Source organism: Ceratotherium simum, chromosome 2, assembly GCF_057802395.1.
Source record: "Ceratotherium simum simum isolate JZ-2026a chromosome 2, ASM5780239v1, whole genome shotgun sequence".
In the NCBI taxonomy this organism is placed as follows: Eukaryota; Metazoa; Chordata; class Mammalia; order Perissodactyla; family Rhinocerotidae; genus Ceratotherium; species Ceratotherium simum.
This window is the reverse complement of record NC_141901.1, coordinates 48,039,305-48,059,287: the sequence shown is the minus strand read 5'-3', so window position 1 is coordinate 48,059,287 and position 19,983 is coordinate 48,039,305. Positions and strand designations below refer to the sequence as shown.

Below are 19,983 nucleotides of genomic sequence, written 5' to 3'. Positions count from 1 at the left end.
AGACCAATGCTAGTCTCAGTAATGGTGGTGGATAAGCTGGACATTCTTGGTCTCCAGGTGGGCTGCGCTAGGAAGCACACAGCATTAACTAACTATACAGCATTCTTGGAGAAAAGGTGAGCCTGAATTTAATCACGAGGAAACGGTCAGACAACTTCAGAACGTAGACCATTGAGCCAGACGACTGACCTTTCCTCTCCAAACAAGGCAACGTCACCACCACCACAGACAACCACAAAAAGGTAGGAGATGTTTTTGGTTCAAACAGACCAAAGAAATATAACAACATAATCTTTTTCAGTCCTTTGGAACCCAAAATATCTCTTCTTTTTCTTGTCTTACTTGTGGTGGCATTGACTGTTGGAAGACAGGCCAGTTGTCTTGGTCAATGGTCTCAATTCTGCAGGTGTCTGATAACGACCTCATGATGAAATTCAGGCTAAACATTGTCAACAAGAACACTGCATGGTTAACGCTGTCTGCTCCTAGCACAGCCCTGCTGGTGGCAAAGAATATCCGGTTTGCCATGTTGTCTTTTTCCAGTTGTTCCCGATTCCGGTTAGGGACAGCACGGGAATTGAGAGGAGCAAGCGTTAAGGTCTCTCAGAACTGTGTGTGGATCTAGGCAATGGTCTCCTTAGCGATTTATCACAATTGGAGGCTGAAGGGCTGGGATGTCTCCCATCAAACCAGGCTGTTGGAGTAAAAATCTTGGAGAGTGGTGTCTGGTTGTGAGGTTCATTCTAAGCCAAGGACCCTCTAGAGTTTTCTTGGGGGCTTTAACTTGATTTGCTGGTTTAGATTTTTTCATCAAGTGGAAAAGCGACTTTTTATAATGGGGTTTCTTCTTTTCTTCGTTCCACAAGTACTTGGTATCTGAGAGAGACAGGAAAAAAGGTCAGTGTGAGTCCTTGTCAGGTCCTGCTGATAGCTGAGCCTGCAGGGATGGCTACCTGGTGACAGAGGCCAAGAGCAAGCTGAGCTCCTATTGGGAGGAAGAGCTGAAGCGGGGAGCTGCAGGCTGGCTGAAGGGGAAAGTGAGATCCACAAGTTAGAAGAAAAACCTCCCTAAACTTCCATCCAGTCTGTGGTGCAGGAGCTAGGGACCCCTGTCTTCACCTCACCAGGAGGCTGGTGACATCCCAGCTCAGAGCTGCTGCAGAGCCTTAGCCAGATCCCTACCACCCTTTCCTCAGCAGCCGCTTCACTCCTGAATCCCCTTCCTCTGGAGCAAAGTGATGGCTTCTCACACCTCCCCGGGAGGAACGTTCTCAGCCTCCATCACGCACATTCAGAAACAGACTGCTGTTGGAAGGGGAGGGCCATTGGTAGAGAAACACACCCTCTTTTTCTCTATGTCCCAGTCCTCTGAGGATGAGGGGCAGGCTATGGGAAGAGTCCTGGAATGGGAGAGCCTACAGGAACCTCAGAATAGATCCAAACCCAGTTCCACCTTTCACAGAAGAGCAGCTGCGGTGCCAAGGGGCAAAGGACTCACCAAAGCCATGTGACCTGTTACTGACAACCCTAGGACTAGAACCCAGGCCTCAGGCCCTTTCCACACATTTGGGGGAATGTGAGAGGAAAGGCTCCAAGCTGCAGGTGTCAACAGGTAGGTCACCTTGGCTGGGTCACCTTGGCTCTACAAATTCTATCAGCGGCTGATGGATACTCAGCCATTTCAAGGAAGTGGTGAAACGTTTGGGACATTTCTATGTGGAACCTGAGATCATAGGAGACAAATGGCTCCTCTCATCTCTCGCTGTGTAGAGAGTCACTGGGGAGCTTTTTAAAAATACTGAAGCCCAAAACCCACCCCAGACCATTTAAATGAGAATCTCGAGGTGTGAGGTCAAGGCATTCATTTTAAATTACATTTCACCTGTGCTTGTTACATGGCGGTAATAATGCCAGCTCCAGTGAGGTCCTGAGGTGGGGACACTGAGTCCCTGGAAGCCCCATGCAGATGAGCACAGGCCTGCACATCTGGGGCTGATGAGAAACCTCACTCCAGGCCAGTCCAGCACTCCCACCAGTGACCCAGGTTCTCATTTAGGTTTTTCAATGGGGCTCTCTCTCCTCAGTTTTAACACTTCTTATTGACATGGAGAAGTCCAGGGTTAAGGGTTGTCCTAGGTCGGGTTCCCTAAAAGAGGCCCAGGAGGAGGACCCGTGTGCAAGTGATGCATTAAGACAATGTTCCCAGAAGAAACAGGCAGTGGAGTTGGGGAAGCTGGGAAGGGAAGGCAAAGAAGCCAAGAGAGTGTGTGATTTCAGACAGAGTGCAATGTGATCAGTGGCTAAATGATGCTCTTGTGATGAGGAGGACCATGGGGACAGGCTTCCCCGTGGCTAAGAGGAAAGGCGAGAGCGAGTATCAGGACTGTAGCAGTGGGAACACAGCAGAGTTCAGACTGCAAACAGGAGATAGAGATGGAAGGGCCTGGCAGAGTGGCAGCCGCCATGGAAAACAGAGGTAAGACCAGACAGAGGTAGCATCAGTTGTTGGACTGAACACACAAAGAAGAGAAAAAGAGTGGGAGATTGAGCTATAACCTTAGATAGAGAGCAAGCAGGAATAAGTGCATCTAAGAACCACAGATGTGATTACCTCTGGACCCTAAGCTTGAAGGCCAGGGAATCTGCACGCTAGTCTCCATTTGCTGAGCCGTGCTTTTCTTTGGAGAATCCTCTGTTTCATGACGCTTGAGGTGTTACCGTGGCCGAAGACTTGACACCCATGCTTGCTGGCAGCCGAGCCCTCAAGAGCATCACCCTTCAGAGGTTCTGAGGGAGGGTTCTTCATTCTGAGAGTAGCAGTCAAACCCAGCTCTGAAAACAAAGCCACAGCCAATAGGATCCACTGTTATTCCTGATCTTACTGTGATTTACTCCTCCACCCAAGAGGGACATTGAATAAGGAAAGTGGCTGGAACAAGAACGGCCATCTGAAAGTCCAGGGGTGAAGTCAAGCCACTGCAGACTCTTTGATATTTTCTTTGTTGTTGATCTTTCTTAAACTACCCAGTATTGATAAGATTGCCAGGAGGCAAACATGCTCCCAGTTGCCAAATAAAATCTAGAAAAATAGAATTGATAAAGACAAACAGTGCCTCAGTAGAGAAGACAAAGTCAAGGAAATCACATGGTCAGAGGTTGTCCTATTGGAAGGGAAGAGATTGTAGCGATCACACAAAACCAGAGTTGAAGGAAAAACTTATGAGAGAAGAAAACTGGGGAAGTGAAAGAGGGAATTTACAAACCTTGCATAAATATATATTTCATATGTGTACCCTATATACGATGTACACACCAAATACACATCACGTATATGATATATAATATAAATACAAATACGTATAAGTATTTATTTATCTAATTGAACTAATGAATACATAGGGATTTGGAGACATTGAATATAACATTCTAATTACTATTCTGGTCAGTTGAAATTGAAAAAAATTTAGAAATACAAGAAGAAGGAGAAAAGCTGTGGTGAGCAACAGATGACCTGTGAAACACCAGGGAAGAATTCCAGGAGGAGGAGAGTGAGACTACAACAAAGAGCATTAACAGTATGTGTGAGAGAATGATAGGTTGTGTTCCCCCAGATTCATATATAGAAACCTAATCCCCAACGTGATGGTGTTTGGAGGTGGGGCCTTTGGGAGGCAGATCCCTCATGAATGGGATTAGTGTCCTTATAAAAGAGACCCCACAGAGCTCCCTTGCTCTTGCCGCCATGTGAGGACAGAGCGAGAAGACGGCCTCTGTGAACCAGGAAGGGGGCTCTCACCAGCCATCGAATGTGCCAGAGCCTTGATTTTGGACTTTTCGGCCTCCAGAACTCTGAGAAATAAATTTCTGTTCTGCATACGTCACTAGGTCTGAGATATTTTTGTTACGGCAGCCCAAACAGGCGAAGAAACTATCCCTGGCCAAAATATCTGGTATGGAGCTTGCTTTCCTGCTCAGGCCTCTGTGGAAAGTGAGCAGGAAAGCGAGAGCCTGAGCCAGTGAGGCTGAGTCTTAGCTGGGATTGGGGGAAGCCAAGGGAAGTACAAGAGAGACTAGAGGGAGCAGAAGACAACTAAATACCCCAAGGTCTGATGGCACTTGTCAGGGCTACGCCTCCCCTGCCACTCACTGAGCACTTTCTGTGAGACCTCTCCATAAGCGACAGGGGTGCCTCTTGTTGCCTCACCTCCACTTGGGTCTCTCCTCGCTCCTCAGCTGAGATCATCGCCTGACGGATGAGTGCCAGGCAGCCCCAGGCTCCAGGAGGAGATACCGAGAGTGGTGGAGGGTAAGGAGGAACACGACCCAGATGAAATGGATGTCAGGGTTGGAAAGCTCAGTGTTAAGAAAACCTGAGCAGGAGTGGATCCTGATGAGAAGAAAACAGAGGACATGGTCTTCGAGAGGAGTGGAGAGCACGAATTAAACGGAGTATCCTCGGGCCGGCCCCGTGGCTTAGCGGTTAAGTGCGCGCGCTCCGCTGCTGGCGGCCCGGGTTCGGATCCCGGGCGCGCACCGACGCACTGCTTCTCGGGCCATGCTGAGGCCGCGTCCCACATACAGCAACTAGAAGGATGTGCAACTGTGACATACAACTATCTACTGGGGCTTTGGGGGGAAAATAAATAAATAAATAAAAAATTAAAAAAAAAAATAAACGGAGTATCCTAAAAGACACTGATTCGTGCACTTTACAGATGAAGGTGGCCCTTTGTTTTCAAAAAGGGGGAAAGACCGAAGAATAAGCAGGAGACTGAGCTGTGTGCCACTGTTTCCACCGTGACTGAATGTGCCTAACACATTGTTACTGACGGCACCTAATAGGGCAAAATTGGCCTGATGATGGATTGTGAGAGGAGAGGGAAAAATGGGCAAACGTGCCTTTCTGAGAAAGCAAGGGACGATGGGGTCCAGAGAGAGTGGAGACCATCAGAACTGCTCTACATCAGATGGAACAATGCATGGGACATCATTTTGTAAGGGTTAAAGCAGCACAAAGATACAGGGTTAGACGTGATATCCTCACAGCTCCTCGCAAGCAATTTTTATTGAATCGGACACTCTGGAAATGATGTCCTTAATACTCCCAAGAACCATGGAATACAGACATAATTTTCAGGGGGTTCAGATAAGGGAATTCAGATGTAAACACCTAAGAAGATAAATAACTTGGCCAAGGTAAACAGCCAATAAGTTGCAAACCCAGGACCTGGGGCAGAGCTGTCCTAAATCCAAGGCTCTCACCCACCTCACTCTACCTCATCACGGATTTCAACCTGACCCGAAGCGAGCATGGGAGAGGCCCCACTGCCACCTCCACACGCAACCCTGCGACGACCAAGACGTGGACTAGAGCTTCCTATTCCCCTTTTGTTTCTTATGTTGGAAGAGCGGCCCTTGGTTTCCAGAGTCAGTGTTGGCTGCAAAATTCCAGATGGCGGAGAGAAGGCCAAGCCTGGCTTTGTCATCACCGCCATGGAACTGGCTCAGCTGCAGTCGCAGATCATTGGTCACCCCGGTGCTTGGCTCCAGCTGTGCTTGTGCAGTTTGCAACTCTGTCCTTTGGAAACTCAAGTTTCCGCTGAAAGGCCCTTGCTGACAGACCTCCTGAGTAGGAGCTGAAACAAGAAGCGGTTTCAGTAGGACCAATCCGAGTTTTCCTTTGCTAAGCTCTCTCAGACCACCCATTTCAGATGTCTCTGCCTGTCAGGGACACCACCCAGTGACCCAGGAAACAAAGGCAGACTTCATGTATTTGAAGGAGACGTCACCATTCTGTGTGTCCCTGGGGAGGCTGAGATGGCAGGTGCCCAGACTACAGGGTCCCTGAAGTGGACAATCACCTACTGGAGTCCAGAGGGCTTTGGATGGGCAGACGAGGTCATGCCTATTATTCTGTTGCTATTAACCTTAGCCCAGTAGCCTGCAGAGAAGTTTCTAGAGAGGACTCAGGAGATGGGGGAGAAAGAGTTGTTGATGTCTACCCACAAGAATATAAGAAGATGGGAAGAAGTATGGTCTCAAGGCTTCAGGTTCCAGTAGAAAGGGAGTTGGGAAACTGTAGACCAAGGACCAACTTAAGAAATTTTTGCCAAGTACTAGCACCTTTTGACCTCCCTTGTCTATAAGTTTCAACTGCCCTCCACCCACCCACCCACAGACACACACACACACACACACACACACACACACATATGTATGCATTCTTTTGCCACTTGAGGGGAGGTACTAGCAGCTGTAAGTAAGGTAGTACAAGTCTGAGTCCCTTATTGGAAACTTAGGGGCCAGAAGTGCTACAGAATCAGACCTTGTGGCTCTTCAGGGAGGTAATACAGTGCACAATCCTTATATTACACACCCCTCAGTGGGGTCTGGGCAGTACTCCCTAATCAAATACGTTTATATTTCTACTGTGAAATGAAAACATACTCTCAGAAAGAGGGCTGACCAAAGACTTCAAACCACCTCAGGCCACTCTGCCTAAGCCTAAAGCATGGTCATGGCCCCCAGGGCCTCCTCCACACTGTTGTAGGCTCCCCTTTCTCCTCCCCTCTACACATCCTCATTCCCACCAAAGAGCGTTTTAAGTGTTTCTTAAAAATGTCATTTGGGATTGTGTTGCCGTTTAGATTCCTGACGACACACTCTGCGAGACCCTCATCGTTGATGCCTGGATTCACCAATCTCCTTCCACTTCTCTGATTCTGCCATCTCCACACTATCAAACGTCTCAACAGTCTTATCACCTAGAAGTCCTCTTCTCATCATGTTCCAACTCTACTTGTGCAAACTCCTCCTGCTGCCTTTGTAGTCCTTCGGTCTTCTGGCCTCACGTTCTGCTTTGCTCATAAATTAGGCCAGGGCCCTATCAGGCATGCTGGTTGATGATGGTTTCTGTGAGAGTAGCACACTGACACTAGACTCGTGATTGAAACTATAACCCACCCATGAAAGAAGTCACCGGGGCTGCACAAAGGATGAAAACCATGGCGATTTATGGAGGATGGGAAACCAGAGCCAGAGCTTTGGCCTCATTGAAACTAATGGGCACAGGCAGGATGTGGCGTTCAGGGTCTCATTTTTAAATCTTCAGAGGGACATAGTCACCCCAGAGGAAGTAGAGAATCTGCTTTGAACCCAAAATCATGGTAACAGACCTCCAAAATAATTGAGCAAAACTGTTAGCACGTGTGGATGGCCAGACAAGAGTGGAAGACACTGCTCAGGAAATGCAATTAGCAAGAACACTGCAGGAGAGATGAGGTGCCCCATGTCAAAGAAAGAGGTCTGACAAATGCCTGCTGTGCACCTGCTGTAGTGGTGGCTGTGAGGTGGTCATGACCCCTTCTCTCTCCTGCCTAGGGAACAATGGCTTGCAGATGCCAATGGGGGACAGGCTGAGACAGACACGACTAGGCACTAGGGTGACATCAAAGCTCCCGGGTCCCCCTGACATCTGTACTTAAAACTCTGCCCAAGAGACTGCAGAAATGATATCTCTCTACCTGGCAAGCAGCAGTGAGCACAAAAAATATGGAGGCTAACTGGGAGACCACCTGATTTCTCTGCTTTATAATGGGAGTACTCACTGGCTGCATCCAGAGCCAAGCTGACTTTAGTCTCATTAAACACGCAGGCGGTGCTTCTGAGGGCTTCTCCGGAGCTAGACAGATCACGACGACTGGAAGGAGTCAAATACTGTTTACCCAATGGATCTTGAGGGACTTCCCTCACGTGCTCCTTCTCCTGCAGCTCCCTCTCCAGACTGGTGAGATAGGGAAGACAGAAGATTAGATTAAGAGGGATTAGACACCACAGTATACCAACTGGTCCTGATTGGAGGCTTAAGGGTAGGGTCCAATGGTATCCCTTCAAAAAGGAGGAAGGAGGCTATCCTCCTCTGACTGGGGCAAAGCCTGGCTGCCCTGGAGCAGGACAGAGAGAGAGAAAGAGCAAACAGAAAGTGCTCAGTGCAGTGGCCAGACAATGAGATGATGATGGAGACTGCACTCTCCCTGTAAGGTATACTCATCACACACATCACACAAGGAGAACCCTTACAATGGCTTCAACTTGGTGAATAAATATTGTTGAATTTACATACGGCAGCCCAGTGAAGACAGGCTTCTAAGGCTCTGTGGACTCTCAGAGATCTTGTGCCTTCCAGGCCACTTTCTATCAATTTCGTGACATTTTACGATTTTTTTTTTTTTTTTTTTTTTTTGTATATTCCTTTTCTCACTGTGCTATACCTATCAAGGACCTAAGGCCAACAGTTGAGAAAGCAGATATGCATCTCATCATTGTTTTTAGCTTTCCAAGAGAGAGCAAGGGATTTCTTTAAGGGCAAGAAATCCCCCTGAGACTGCTTGGTTCCCCTTGTCAGACTGACTCTACAAGCACCACAAAGACAATAGACAACCTTGTTCAAAGGGCTGTGCCATCACTGCTTGAGTGAATGAAATCAGCAACATCAGCAGTGTTGGTTCACACAGGCATGTGAAATCCGGGGCTATTCGGATCTCGTGGTCTCTTCTTTCAGGTATTCTCCCCATATTTTATCTTTGCTTATTAGCCACTGATCATTCATTGTTACCTGGGGGTCAGCGATTCTTGTTCTTCTTCATCTTCATCATCCTCCTGGGTTTCTGCAAACAAAATTCAGAAACATCCAGACAGAAATGAAATAGTGCCCCTTCACCTATTACACACACAAAGGCTTGTCTGGGCATGGACAGCAATTATCTGTGTATGAGGTCAGGACGCACTGAGAGAATTGTTCTGAAAGCCCCGTGCTGGACTTTGAAGGAATGGCCTGGGATGAATTACTGACCCATTGGGCAAAATGTCCCTGATCTGGTGGATCCCCATCATGGCATACTCTAAGTTTAATTGGCCAAAGATCTTTTGTCTCCAGATCATTGGGTTCTTGTACAGTTTCCCTCTGGCATTCTCTAGTTATATCCTTACTCCTTCCACAGAGCAAGTTCCCAGACCCAGCAGCTCTATGTCCCCTCACAACTCTCACATAGATCCTACTCCATTCTCTAAAAGGAGGATAAAAACACCCTCTGCCGCACCCCTCCATACAGCCCGGGACTTCACGGGGACCTCCAAGTTGGCTTTCACAGCGTAAGAGGGGAAAATTCTCTTTATGGAAAGTGTTCTAGTATGACTCAATGTATCTACCACCAGATTCTACTATTCTAACTAAATAAAACCCCAACAGTTAGGATTTTTATCCTTTTATGAAGTACATTCATGAGCAGTCCCTCCTTTCATAGTTACAGCTACCACGCAACACTTTTTTTGACCCATTTTACAGACGAGGAAGCAGAAATCCAGGTAGGATAAATCAATCACTTGCCTATAGTTATAAAAGCCAGTGCTCAGGCAAAAGCCTGAGGAACTCATGCTCAGTCCAGGACTCTTTTCACTCTGACGAGCTGCCTCCTGTCACGTCCCCCTTTTGGTGCTCTAACACTGGGTCGATGCTGCCTCCTGCCCCAAAGGCCACGGTCCATCACAGAGTAAGCAGATATTTGGAACACAATGACCTCCCCCTGTGCATTTCTCCTCTCTGCTCCCACCCAGCCAGTCGTGGTCCTGTCATGGCCCTAAAGTGCGATGTGGAAAGCAGGGCAGCTGGTAAAAACACTACTGGGGAGGGGAGGAGGCTCTTGTGAGCCGGGGACGTCGGAGGGGCTCAGTGCAATCAGGGCCTGTGGCCGCCTTACCTGGGCTAAGCTTGCAGACAAGGCACTCTGCCAGCCTGCGTCCCTCAGCCAGTTGCTCTCGGAAGCCCTGCCCCTGGGAGTTGTCAAGGTCACCGTGGGTGAGGAGGTCCTTGAGGTGCTGATTCAGTAGGATAGACACCTCTCTTCCTTCCCGTAATTTCTGGCGTATCTGGGTCAGCTTTCGTGCGTGATCATGAATTAGGAAATGGTATTTCCTATCGTGGGAGAGAAGAGAAATCTTCAGAGGGGAAACGGGGTAACGATAGATGATAAGGGGTTTGAGAGAGAGTTCCGCGAGAATAGCGCCAAAAGGCCGTCCCAGTGTAAATCTGCTCATTTTTGGTGAACCCCGTTTTTGCCTTTTTTTGTTTGTTTGCATTTTACATACAGTGACCCAGTAAAAACATGCTCCTGAGACATTCTAGACCCCAAGAGATCTTGTCACTTCTAGGATTCCTTCTCTAAATGTTGAGACAGAATATGAATTTTATTTTGTCTGGTTACTTTCCTTGTAATGAAATACCTGCCAACAAGCTAAGGCCAACGTGCAGAAAGCAGATCTGTATCTTACTCTGGGTTTTAACCATACAGCAGAGAAGAAGTCATCTCTGAAAGGGCAGGAAATCTCTAGGCCTGGTTACTTCACTTTGAGTGTGACAGACTACACATGCTACAAAGAATATGGACAATCCAGACGGGTGGAGTGAGTGAGACCAGTACAGTCAGCAACTTCTGTTCTCCCTTGCATCAGAAAAGTGACTACACTGGACCTCTGGGCCTGTTCATTCCAGAACCCTCTCTATATTTTACTTGCACATTACCTCCTCTGATCATTCGTTGTTACCTGGGGGTCAGTGATTCTAGTTGTTCTTCATCCTTATCTTCATGGTTTTCTGCAAACAAATTCAGAAAAGTCCATTTAGACATTAGTTACTTCCACTTCATCCATTATAAACCCAGGGGCCCATCTGGGCACGGAGGCATAAATTATCTACACGTGAGTTCAGGAAGGTGTCATATTTTGTCTTTAAAGAAACGGCCTGCCATGGTATTCTGATCGATCAGGCAAAGTGGCCCTGAACTGATGGATCCCAGAAGGGCATGCTCTGTGTTGACTTGGGCAAAGAGTTAAAACTTTATTTTGCTACCCAGATCAAGAGATACTTCTCCAGCTACCCTCTGGGCTTCTCCTGCTGTATCCCCACTCCTGCCACACAGCTGGTCCCCAAGTCCAGTAACTCTGTGTCTCATCACGGTTTTCATATAGAACCTCCTCCTTTCTCTAAGGAGAAGAAAAACAATTCTGTCCCACGAGTCTCATATAACTCGGTACTTCCTGGGGACTGCCACGTCTGCTTCTACTGTTTACCAGGGAAAATTCTCTCCATGTTAAGTGCTAAGTATTCTAGTGTAAACCAACATCCCACTACCAGCTTCTACTATATCAAGTACTTAAATCAACCCCAGTGGGTGATTTTATCCTTTGGAAAGTACACTCATAAACATTCGCTATTGGAATCCTACAGCTACCAAGCAACATAGTTTTTAACCATGCTCTAGATGAAGAAACCAAAATCCAGGAAGGATAAATCCATCACTCGCCCACTGTTAGTAAAGACAACACTCAGGCTGGAGCCTGGGAACGTCCACGCTGAGCTCAGGCCTCTTTTCACTCTAACAAGCTGCCTCCTATCACGTCCTCCTTTCTGTGCTCTAACACTGGGTGGATGCTGCCTCCTGCCACAAAGGCCACGGTCCATCAGGGAGGAAGCAGATGGTTGGAACACTATGACCTCCACCTTGTGCATTTCTCCTCTGTCCTACCACTCAGGCAGTCCCGGTCCTGTCATGGTCCCAAATATGACATTGAAACCAGGACAGCTGGGAAAAACACTATGAGGGGAGGTGTGGAGTCTCTTGTGAGCCAGGCACCTTGGAGGGGCTCAGTGCAATCAGGGCCTGTGGCCGCCTTACCTTGGCTGAGTTTGCTGATAAGGCCCTCTGACAGCCTGCGTCCCTCAGCCAACTGCTCTTGGAAGCCTTGCCCCTGGGAGTTGTCAAGGTCACCGTGGGTGAGGAGGTCCTTGAGGTGCTGATTTAGTAGGATAGAGAAGTCTCTCCCTTCCCCTATCTTTTGGCGTAACTGGCTCAGCTCTCGTGCCTGAACTCGAATTAGAAAATCGAATTCCCTACGGCGGGTTAGAAGGGAAAATTGATCATTGGAATTGAGTGATAGGTTATTAGGACCTCCACAGAGGTTTCTATGAGAATATCCCCCAATTGCCTTCAAAACAGAATTCTGGTAGCTGTTTGGCAAATGCATAAATGGTTTTGAATGCTATATCAGCAACCAAGGAATACGAACACCTGAGGCCGCCTTCTAGGCCGCCTTCTCTCAATATTTAACAGAATATGATTTTTTTTGGTCTAGCTACCTCCTTTGTTGTGAAATACTTGCCAACGACCTAAGATGAACTCTGCAGAAAGCAGGTATGACTCTCACCCTGCATTTTAACCAAATATCCATGAGAGGACAGGTGGTGTCCGTGAGTACAGGAAATCCAGGAGAGTAGTCAGTTCACCTTGGTTCAGACTAACTCTACAAGTGCCAGAAAGAGAATACACAGCCTTGTTTAAAGAGCTATATCATTGTTGGTTGAGGGAATGAAATGAGTGCAATCAGCAGGTTTTGTTGACCCTTGAGTCACGAATGTGGCCTCCTTTGCCCTCTTTGTTCTTTCTAGGACCACTTCCATACTTTACCTGTCCTTTTCCCTCCTCTGATCATTCATTTTGGACAGTGGTTCTTTCTCTTCTTCATCCTCCTCGGCTGCATGATTTTCTGCAAACCAATTCAGAAATGTCTAGTCAGACATGAAGTAGTTCCACATCACCCGTTACAGACACAGGGGCCTTTCTGGGCCGGGAGACATAATTACTATGGATGATTTCAGGATACACTGAGAGAATTTCACTGAAAGTTTTCATTTTTGTCTTTAAAGAAATGGCTTGGCTTGGTTTTATGATCCATCAGATAAGTGTCTTTCATCTGCTTGATCACCATCATGGCACGCTCTGCCTACAATTGGGGAAAAAGTGAAAAATGTCTTTTGTTCCACAGATCACCATATACTAGACCAGCTGCACTCTGGACTTCTCCACCTGCAGCCTCCTCCACGTGTATCCTCCTCCTTGCCACAAAGCTGCTTCCTAGGCTCAGTCACTCTGTGTCCCATCACAGCTCTCAGAAACAATCTCCTCCCTTCTCTTACAAGAGTGTAAACAACCCTGTCCCAAGTCCCTCCATACATCCAAGGACTTCCTGGGCACCTCCAAGATGGCTTCTGCTATGCTATCGGGGTAAATTCTCTGTATGTGGAATGTTTCAGTATAAACCAACTTTCCCACCACCAAGTTCTACTATACCAGGTACCTTATCCAACTCCACGCACTGCGAGGCTTTCTTTTTTCTGAAGTGCATTTGTAAATACTCCCACAGTTGATCACTGCAGCTACCATGAATAGATTATTTGATTCATTTTACAGATGAAGAGACAGACATCAAAGTAAAAATCAATCACCGTGTTAGCCCACCGTTTGTAAAGAAAACACTCAGGCTGGAGCCTGAGAACGTCCACACTGAGCTCAGGACTCTTTTCACTCTAACAAACCACCTCCCATCATGTCTTCCTTTCTGTGCTCTAACACTGGGTGGATGCTGCCTCCTGCCACAAAGGCCACGGTCCATCAGGGAGGAAGCAGGTGGTTGGAACACTATGACCTCCACCTTGTGCATTTCTCCTCTGTCCTACCACTCAGGCAGTCCTGGTCCTCTCCTGGCCCCGAATGTGCCAGGAATGGTAAAAACCAGGACGGCTGGTTACACATTACAAGTGATTGTATAGAATCTCTTGTGAGCTGAGGACCTTGGAGGGGCTCAGTGCAACCAGGGCCTGTGGCGGCCTTACCTGGGCTGAGCTTGTGGGCAAGGCCCTACGCCGGCCTGCATCCCTCAGCCAGTTGCTCTTACAAGGTCTGCCCCTCGTAGTTGTCTGGGTCATTGGGGTGAGTAGGTCCTTAAAGTGCCGATTGAATAGGACAGAGACATCTCTCCCTTCCTGAAACTATACAAGCATGGGGAGATAAATACTCTCTAGCAAAAGCCAGGGTCTTCTAACACTGTAGGAAGCCTCATGTTGGGCCTTTTGAGAAGTGGCCGGGCTTGTCTTCTTGAGCCATCAAGTGAACTGACCCAAACCTGGTAGATCATCATCACCATGTCCTCTACCCTGAGTTGAGCAAACAGTGAAACATGTCTTTTTTCACCAAAGATCACAGGGAACATGTAATCAGCCTTCAATAGGTGTTGCTGAAAGAGTCAGCTATGTCCCAACAGACACCCTAGTTCTTGGTGAGATAGATGGGAATATACACTAAGACTAGACTGGTGGATGGAATCTATACACCCCAAGTAGGAAAGCACATTTGGTGCTTTCAAGAGGACAGGATCCTCGGTGATTCACAGAGGGAGGAGCACCAGGGTCCATGCTTTCTTTTCAGGGAAAACTCCAGACATGGAAAGACAGAGATATCTTTCTTTTGGTACTCAGAAGACTGTTTAGCCAGGACAAGAAACCTTATAAGTGAGAGAGACTGGAGTTCAGACCTGAGGAACCGTTATAACAATTTCTCCAAAGATATAGGCAAGACTACAACTTTACTGGGACAGTCATTAATGCTCAGTTCAGAAACACAATTAATAAGAAAATGACAGGAGAGATCAGAGGTCCCATCTTAAAAGCAGCAGCTCATGTGACCCTTGTTGTGCACATGCATCAGTGGTGGCTGGAAGTGTGTTATGATCCCTTCAGTCTCCACACTCTGGTTTGCCTGGTGTTCAATGACACGTACTTGTCACTAGGGCCTGGGATGACCATAACCTGGCCTGGGACTCGGATGGGTGTAAGGCTGCTTGACCCACGTGATGTCTGTGCTTACCACTGACTCTTAGATTCTGATTCAAACCAAAGAGGGTCTTCAGGGCCTGCTGGCAAAGAGACATCTCTGTACCAGGACAGAGGTGTGAACACACAGAATATGAAGGCTACCTCGGAGGCCATTTGGAGATTTGTCCCCTTTACAAGAGAGTACTCACTGGCTGCATCAAAAGCAGAGCAGACTTCATGCTCCTCAGACGGGATAAGAGTACTGTCTGGGGGATGGCAGGAGTCAGACAAGTCTCGCTGAGTAGAAAGAGTCAAACACTGTTCATCCAATGAGTCCTGATGCACATCATTCCCTTCCTCCTTCTCCTGTAGCTCCCTGCTGAGCCTAGAGGCACAAAGATAACAGAATATTAAACGAGGAAGGACTGGTCACCACAGTGCCCCAACTCGTTCTGATTGGAAGACTAAGGGCAAGGTCACAGAAGGTAGAGAGGGCATCCTTTGAAAGAGGAAGAAGATAACAACACTTCTGTGACTGGAAGTAGGTGAGGCTCCCACGGTGGTGGGAGAGAGACGAGCAGATGCTCACTGCACTGTCCAGACAACAAGTTGAGGAGGAAGGAGACTCATCAGTCATGAAACACAGCACACATTGAGAACCATTCAGTTCCTACAACTCCAAAGCATAAATTTTGTTCTCCTTTTCTTACAGAGGCCCAGTGAGTAGAGGCTCCTGGGGCATTGTTGACTCCCAGAGATCCTGTGCCTTCTAGGCCTCTTTGTCTCAATATTGTAACCCGACATACACTTTCTTGTCTAGTTATAGTTCATGTGATGACATCCTTGCAAAGAAATAGGCCAAATGTGCAGAATGCAGATATGCATCTTATCTTGCTTCTCCACAAGCAAGAGAGGGCGGGTGGTCTCCTTGAATGCAAGGAATCCCTGCGATTGAGGTGTCCAACTGATTCTAGGTTACCCAACTTGAGAACTTAAAACAAATTGGAAACCCCAATACGAGAACTCCCAAGTTAACAGACAGCATTCTGAAAAGGGGCAATTCGTGATTGACTCATTTGATGAAGTAGGAAAACTTGGCACTTTCTGCTTTGACCTGGAGTGGAAAACTTCAGCAGTCACCATTACATTCACAGCCATGATTATCAGAGTTACCTGGGGGCTGCTGACCCTTCTCTTTCCTCATCCTTCTGATCCTTTTGAGTTTCTGCAAATAAATTCAGACAGGGCCAGTCAGAATAAAAAGTTGCCTCTTGACACATTAGCAACCCAGTGGCCTATCTCAACACAGGGACTATAAGTATTCTCAGTATGAGAAGAGTATATTCTGAGAATATTCCTGGAGGCCTCAGGTTGTGTCTTCTGAAAAGTGACCAGGTTTCCTTTCCCGAGTCATGGGGCAGACTGTTTCCTACCTAGGAGATCAATATCACAATGGTGTCTGCCCTAAGTCTGGGCAAAGAGTTAAACATATTCTTCCAGAGGCCATGAGGAGCTCATCTAGTCACTTTCTGGTGATGTTGCTGCAAGATTCACCTCTCACTCCACTAGATGTCCCAGTTTGTGTCGGTGTGGATGAAATTATACACTGAGACTAGACTTCTGGATGGAATTTATTCACCCATAAATAGGAAAGAACCTTTGGTGCTACCCAGAGAGCAGGATTCTTGCCATTCAAAGTGGTGGAGGGTATGAGTGTCGATGTCATGCATTCAGGAAAAATTCCAGACACATTCCAGAGGCGTTTATCTATCATTCAAGAGGGACTTCGATGGCTCCTTATTGAGGACAAGTCAAGTTGGAGGAGAGCGAGACTGCAGCTTGGAGTTGAGCAACCATGGGAAAGGGGTGACAGGGATTTGGCCTGGGACTTCGGATGCTGTAGAGCTACTTGACCCACCGGATGTCTGTGCTTAAAAGTGAATCTCAGATTCTGATGCAAACCAAGATGGGTCTAGGGCCTGCTGGCAAAGAGACGTCTCTGTACCTGGACAGAGGTGTGAGCACACAGAATATGAAGGCTACCTGGGAGACCATTTGGAGCTTTGTCCTCTTTACAAGAGAGTACTCACTGGCTACATCAAGAGCAGAGCAGACTTCATACTCCTCAGCCGGGATGGGGGTACTATCTGGAGTATGGCAGGGGTGAGACAAGTCTCGGTGAGTGGAAAGAGTCAAACGCTGTTCAGCCGATGAGTCCTGACACACATCTTTCACTTCCTCCTTCTCCTGTAGCTCCCTGCTCAGCCCAGAGGCACAAAGATAACAGAATATTAAACGAGGAAGGATTGGACACCACCACATCCACATCCCAACTGGATCTCATCGGAAGACTAAGGGAGAGGTCACAGAAGGTAAAGAGGGCATCCCTTGAAACAGCAAGAAGATGACAATCCTTCTATGACGGGAATTGGTGAGGTTGCCATGGCAGCGGGAGAGAGAGGAGCAGATGCTCACTGCACTGTCCAGACAACAAGCTGATGAGGAAGGAGACTCAGCTCTCTTCTATGGTACAGTCATGGCACACAGCACACAATGAGAGCCAAAGCTGTTCCTACAACCCAAAACATAAGTTTTGTTCCACTTTTCTTACAGAGGCCCAGTGAGTAAATGCTCCTGGGGCGTTGTTGACTCCCAGAGATTTTGTGCCTTCTAGGCCCCTTTTTCTCAATATTGTGACCCGATACACACTTTCGTGTCTAGTTATATTTCCTGATTTCACAACAAGAAACAGGCCAAATGTGCAGAAAGCAGATATGCATCTTATCTTGGTTCTTCCCAAGCAAGAGAAGACAGGTGGTCTCCCTGCTTGCAGGAAATCCCTGAGATTGGTTACTTTGCCCGGAGTCCAACGGCCTCTAGGTTACTCAACTTGATAGCTTAATACAAAGTGGAAACCTCAATAGGAGAACTCCCAAGTTAACAGACAGCATTCTGAAAAAGGGCAATTCGTGACTGACTGATTGTATGAAGTAGGAAAACTTGGCACTTTCTGCTTTGCCCTGGGTTGGAGATCTTCAGATGTCACCATTGCATTCACAGCCATGATTATCAGAGTTACCTGGGGGCCGTTGACTCTTCTCTTTCCTCATCCTTCAGATCCATTTGAGTTTCTGCAAATAAATTCAGATGGGGCCAGTCAGAATAAAAAGTTGCCTCTTGACACATTAGCAACCCAGGGGCCCTTCTCAACACAGGGACATAATTATTCTCGGTATGAGAACAGGATATTCTGAGAATATTCCAGGAGGCCTCAGGTTGTGTCTGCTGAAAAATAATCAGGCTTCCTTTCCCAAGTCATGGGGCAGACTGTTTCTGACCTAGGAGATCAATATCACAATGTTGTCTGCCCTGAATCTGGGCAAAGAGTTACACATATTCTTCCAGAGGCCATGAGGAGCTCATCTAGTCATTTTCTGGTGATGTTGCTGCAAGATTCACCTCTCACTCCATCAGATGTCCCTGTTTTTGTTGCTGTGGGTGAAATTATACACCGAGACTAGACTTATGGATGGAATTTATTCACCCACAAACAGGAAAGAATCTTTGGTGCTACCCAGAGAGCAGGATTCTAGCCATTCAAAGTGGTGGAGGGTATGAGTGTCGATGTCATGCACTCAGGAAAATTCCAGACACATTCCAGAGGTGTTCATCTATCATTCAAGAGGGACTTCGATGGCTCCTTATTGAGGACAAGTCAAGTTGGAGGAGAGCGAGACTGCAGCTTGGAGTTGAGCATCCATGGCAATGGAGTGACAGGGATTTGGCCTGGGACTTGGGATGTTGTAGAGTTACCTGACCCACCTTATGTCTGTGCTTAAAATTGAATCTTAGATTCTGATTCAAACCAAAGAAGGTCTTCAGGGCCTGCTACTAAGGAAACATCTGAGTACCAGAACAGAGTTGTGAGCACACAGAACCAGAAGGCTACCTCCGAGACCATTTGGAGCTTTTTCCTCTTTACAATAGAGTACTCACTGGCTACAGCAAGAGCAGAGCAGACTTCACCCTCATCAGACGGGTTGGGGAGACTGTCGGGAGTGTGGCAGGAGTCAGACAAGTCTCGGTGACTGGAAAGTGTCACACACTGTTCCTCCAATGAGTCCTGACGCACATCATTCACTTCCTCCTTCTCCTGTAGCTCCCTGCTGAGCCCAGAGGCACAAAGATAACAGAATATTAAACAAGGAAGGATTGGACACCACCACTTCCCAACTGGATCTCATCGGAAGACTAAGGGCGAGGTCACAGAAGGTAAAGAGGTCATCCCTTGAAAGAGGAAGAAGATGACAATCCTTCTATGACTGGAACTAGATGAGGCTGCCATGGCAGTGGGAGAGAGAGGAGCAGATGCTCACTGCACTGTCCAGACAACAAGTTGATGAGGAAGGAGACTCAGCTTTCCTCTATGGTACAGTCATGACACACAGCATACGATGAGAACCACAACCGTTCCTACAATTCCAAAGCATAAGTTTTGTTCCTCTTTTTTACAGAGGCCCAGTGAGTAAAGGCTCCTGGGGAATTACTGACTCCCAGAGATCTTGTACCTTCTACATCCCTTTCTTTCTACATCAAGACATGACATGATTTTTTTTGTCTAGTTATGTTTCTTGCTATGAAATCCCTGCCAACAATCTAAGGCCCACCATGCAGAAAGCAGATTTGCATCTCATCCTGAGTTTAGCCATAGAGCAGAGAACAGATGGATTCTGTCAGGACAAAACATTTCCCCAGTCTGGTTCATTTCCCTTAGGTAAGACTGACAAGTATCACGAAGATAATGGACAACCTTTTTAGAAGGCTCTTTCTTTACCGGTTGAGTGAATGTAATCATTCAACCAGCAGTTTATGTTACTTTTGCATTTGAAACGTGTGGCTACTTTTGACCTCTTGTTCTCTTCATTTGGGGACCATCCTCGTATTTTACCCATCCTCTTCCAGGCCCTGATCATTCATAGTTACCTGGGGTCTAGGGACGCCTTTTCTTCTTCATCCTCCTCAGCTTCATGATTTTCTGCAAACAAATTCAGAAATGTCCAGTCATGCATTAAATAGTTCCATGCCACCCATTATAAACACAGTGGCATGTCTGGGCATGAACCTATAATTACCTATGTACGATTTCAGCATACACTGAGAGAATTGTACTGAAAGGTCTCTTATTTGTACTAAATAAATGCCCTGGCTTTTTTTTATGATCTATCAGACACAGTTTCCTGATCTGGTGTATCACCATCATGGCACGCTCTATCTGAAATAAG

At 47.1% G+C, this 19,983-nt stretch overlaps 1 protein-coding gene across 3 annotated transcripts in view; it reads right to left on the bottom strand.

The window, feature by feature from the left end:
* Positions 1 to 811: 811 nt before the first annotated feature.
* LOC106800273 (NBPF family member NBPF6-like) overlaps positions 812 to 19,983 on the bottom strand; it is a 38,935-nt gene continuing 19,763 nt past the window's right edge. The window contains exons 5-18 of one of the 3 annotated variants that reach the window (XM_087444543.1): positions 19,685 to 19,736; positions 18,698 to 18,867; positions 17,781 to 17,832; positions 16,792 to 16,958; positions 15,875 to 15,926; positions 14,911 to 15,086; positions 12,519 to 12,597; positions 11,730 to 11,944; positions 10,600 to 10,648; positions 9,756 to 9,970; positions 8,615 to 8,666; positions 7,608 to 7,783; positions 2,612 to 2,832; positions 812 to 876 (exon numbers count right to left, since the gene is read on the bottom strand). In XM_087444543.1, the coding sequence (XP_087300669.1) occupies positions 2,621 to 2,832; positions 7,608 to 7,783; positions 8,615 to 8,666; positions 9,756 to 9,970; positions 10,600 to 10,648; positions 11,730 to 11,944; positions 12,519 to 12,597; positions 14,911 to 15,086; positions 15,875 to 15,926; positions 16,792 to 16,958; positions 17,781 to 17,832; positions 18,698 to 18,867; positions 19,685 to 19,736 (1,667 nt within the window). In that variant the 3' untranslated portion in view covers positions 812 to 876; positions 2,612 to 2,620. Of the gene's footprint in view, positions 877 to 2,611; positions 2,833 to 4,204; positions 4,388 to 7,607; positions 7,784 to 8,614; positions 8,667 to 9,755; positions 9,971 to 10,599; positions 10,649 to 11,729; positions 11,945 to 12,518; positions 12,598 to 14,910; positions 15,087 to 15,874; positions 15,927 to 16,791; positions 16,959 to 17,780; positions 17,833 to 18,697; positions 18,868 to 19,684; positions 19,737 to 19,983 lie in introns of those variants that run through there. The other 2 variants (XM_087444546.1, XM_087444550.1) reach the window with 2 other exon arrangements.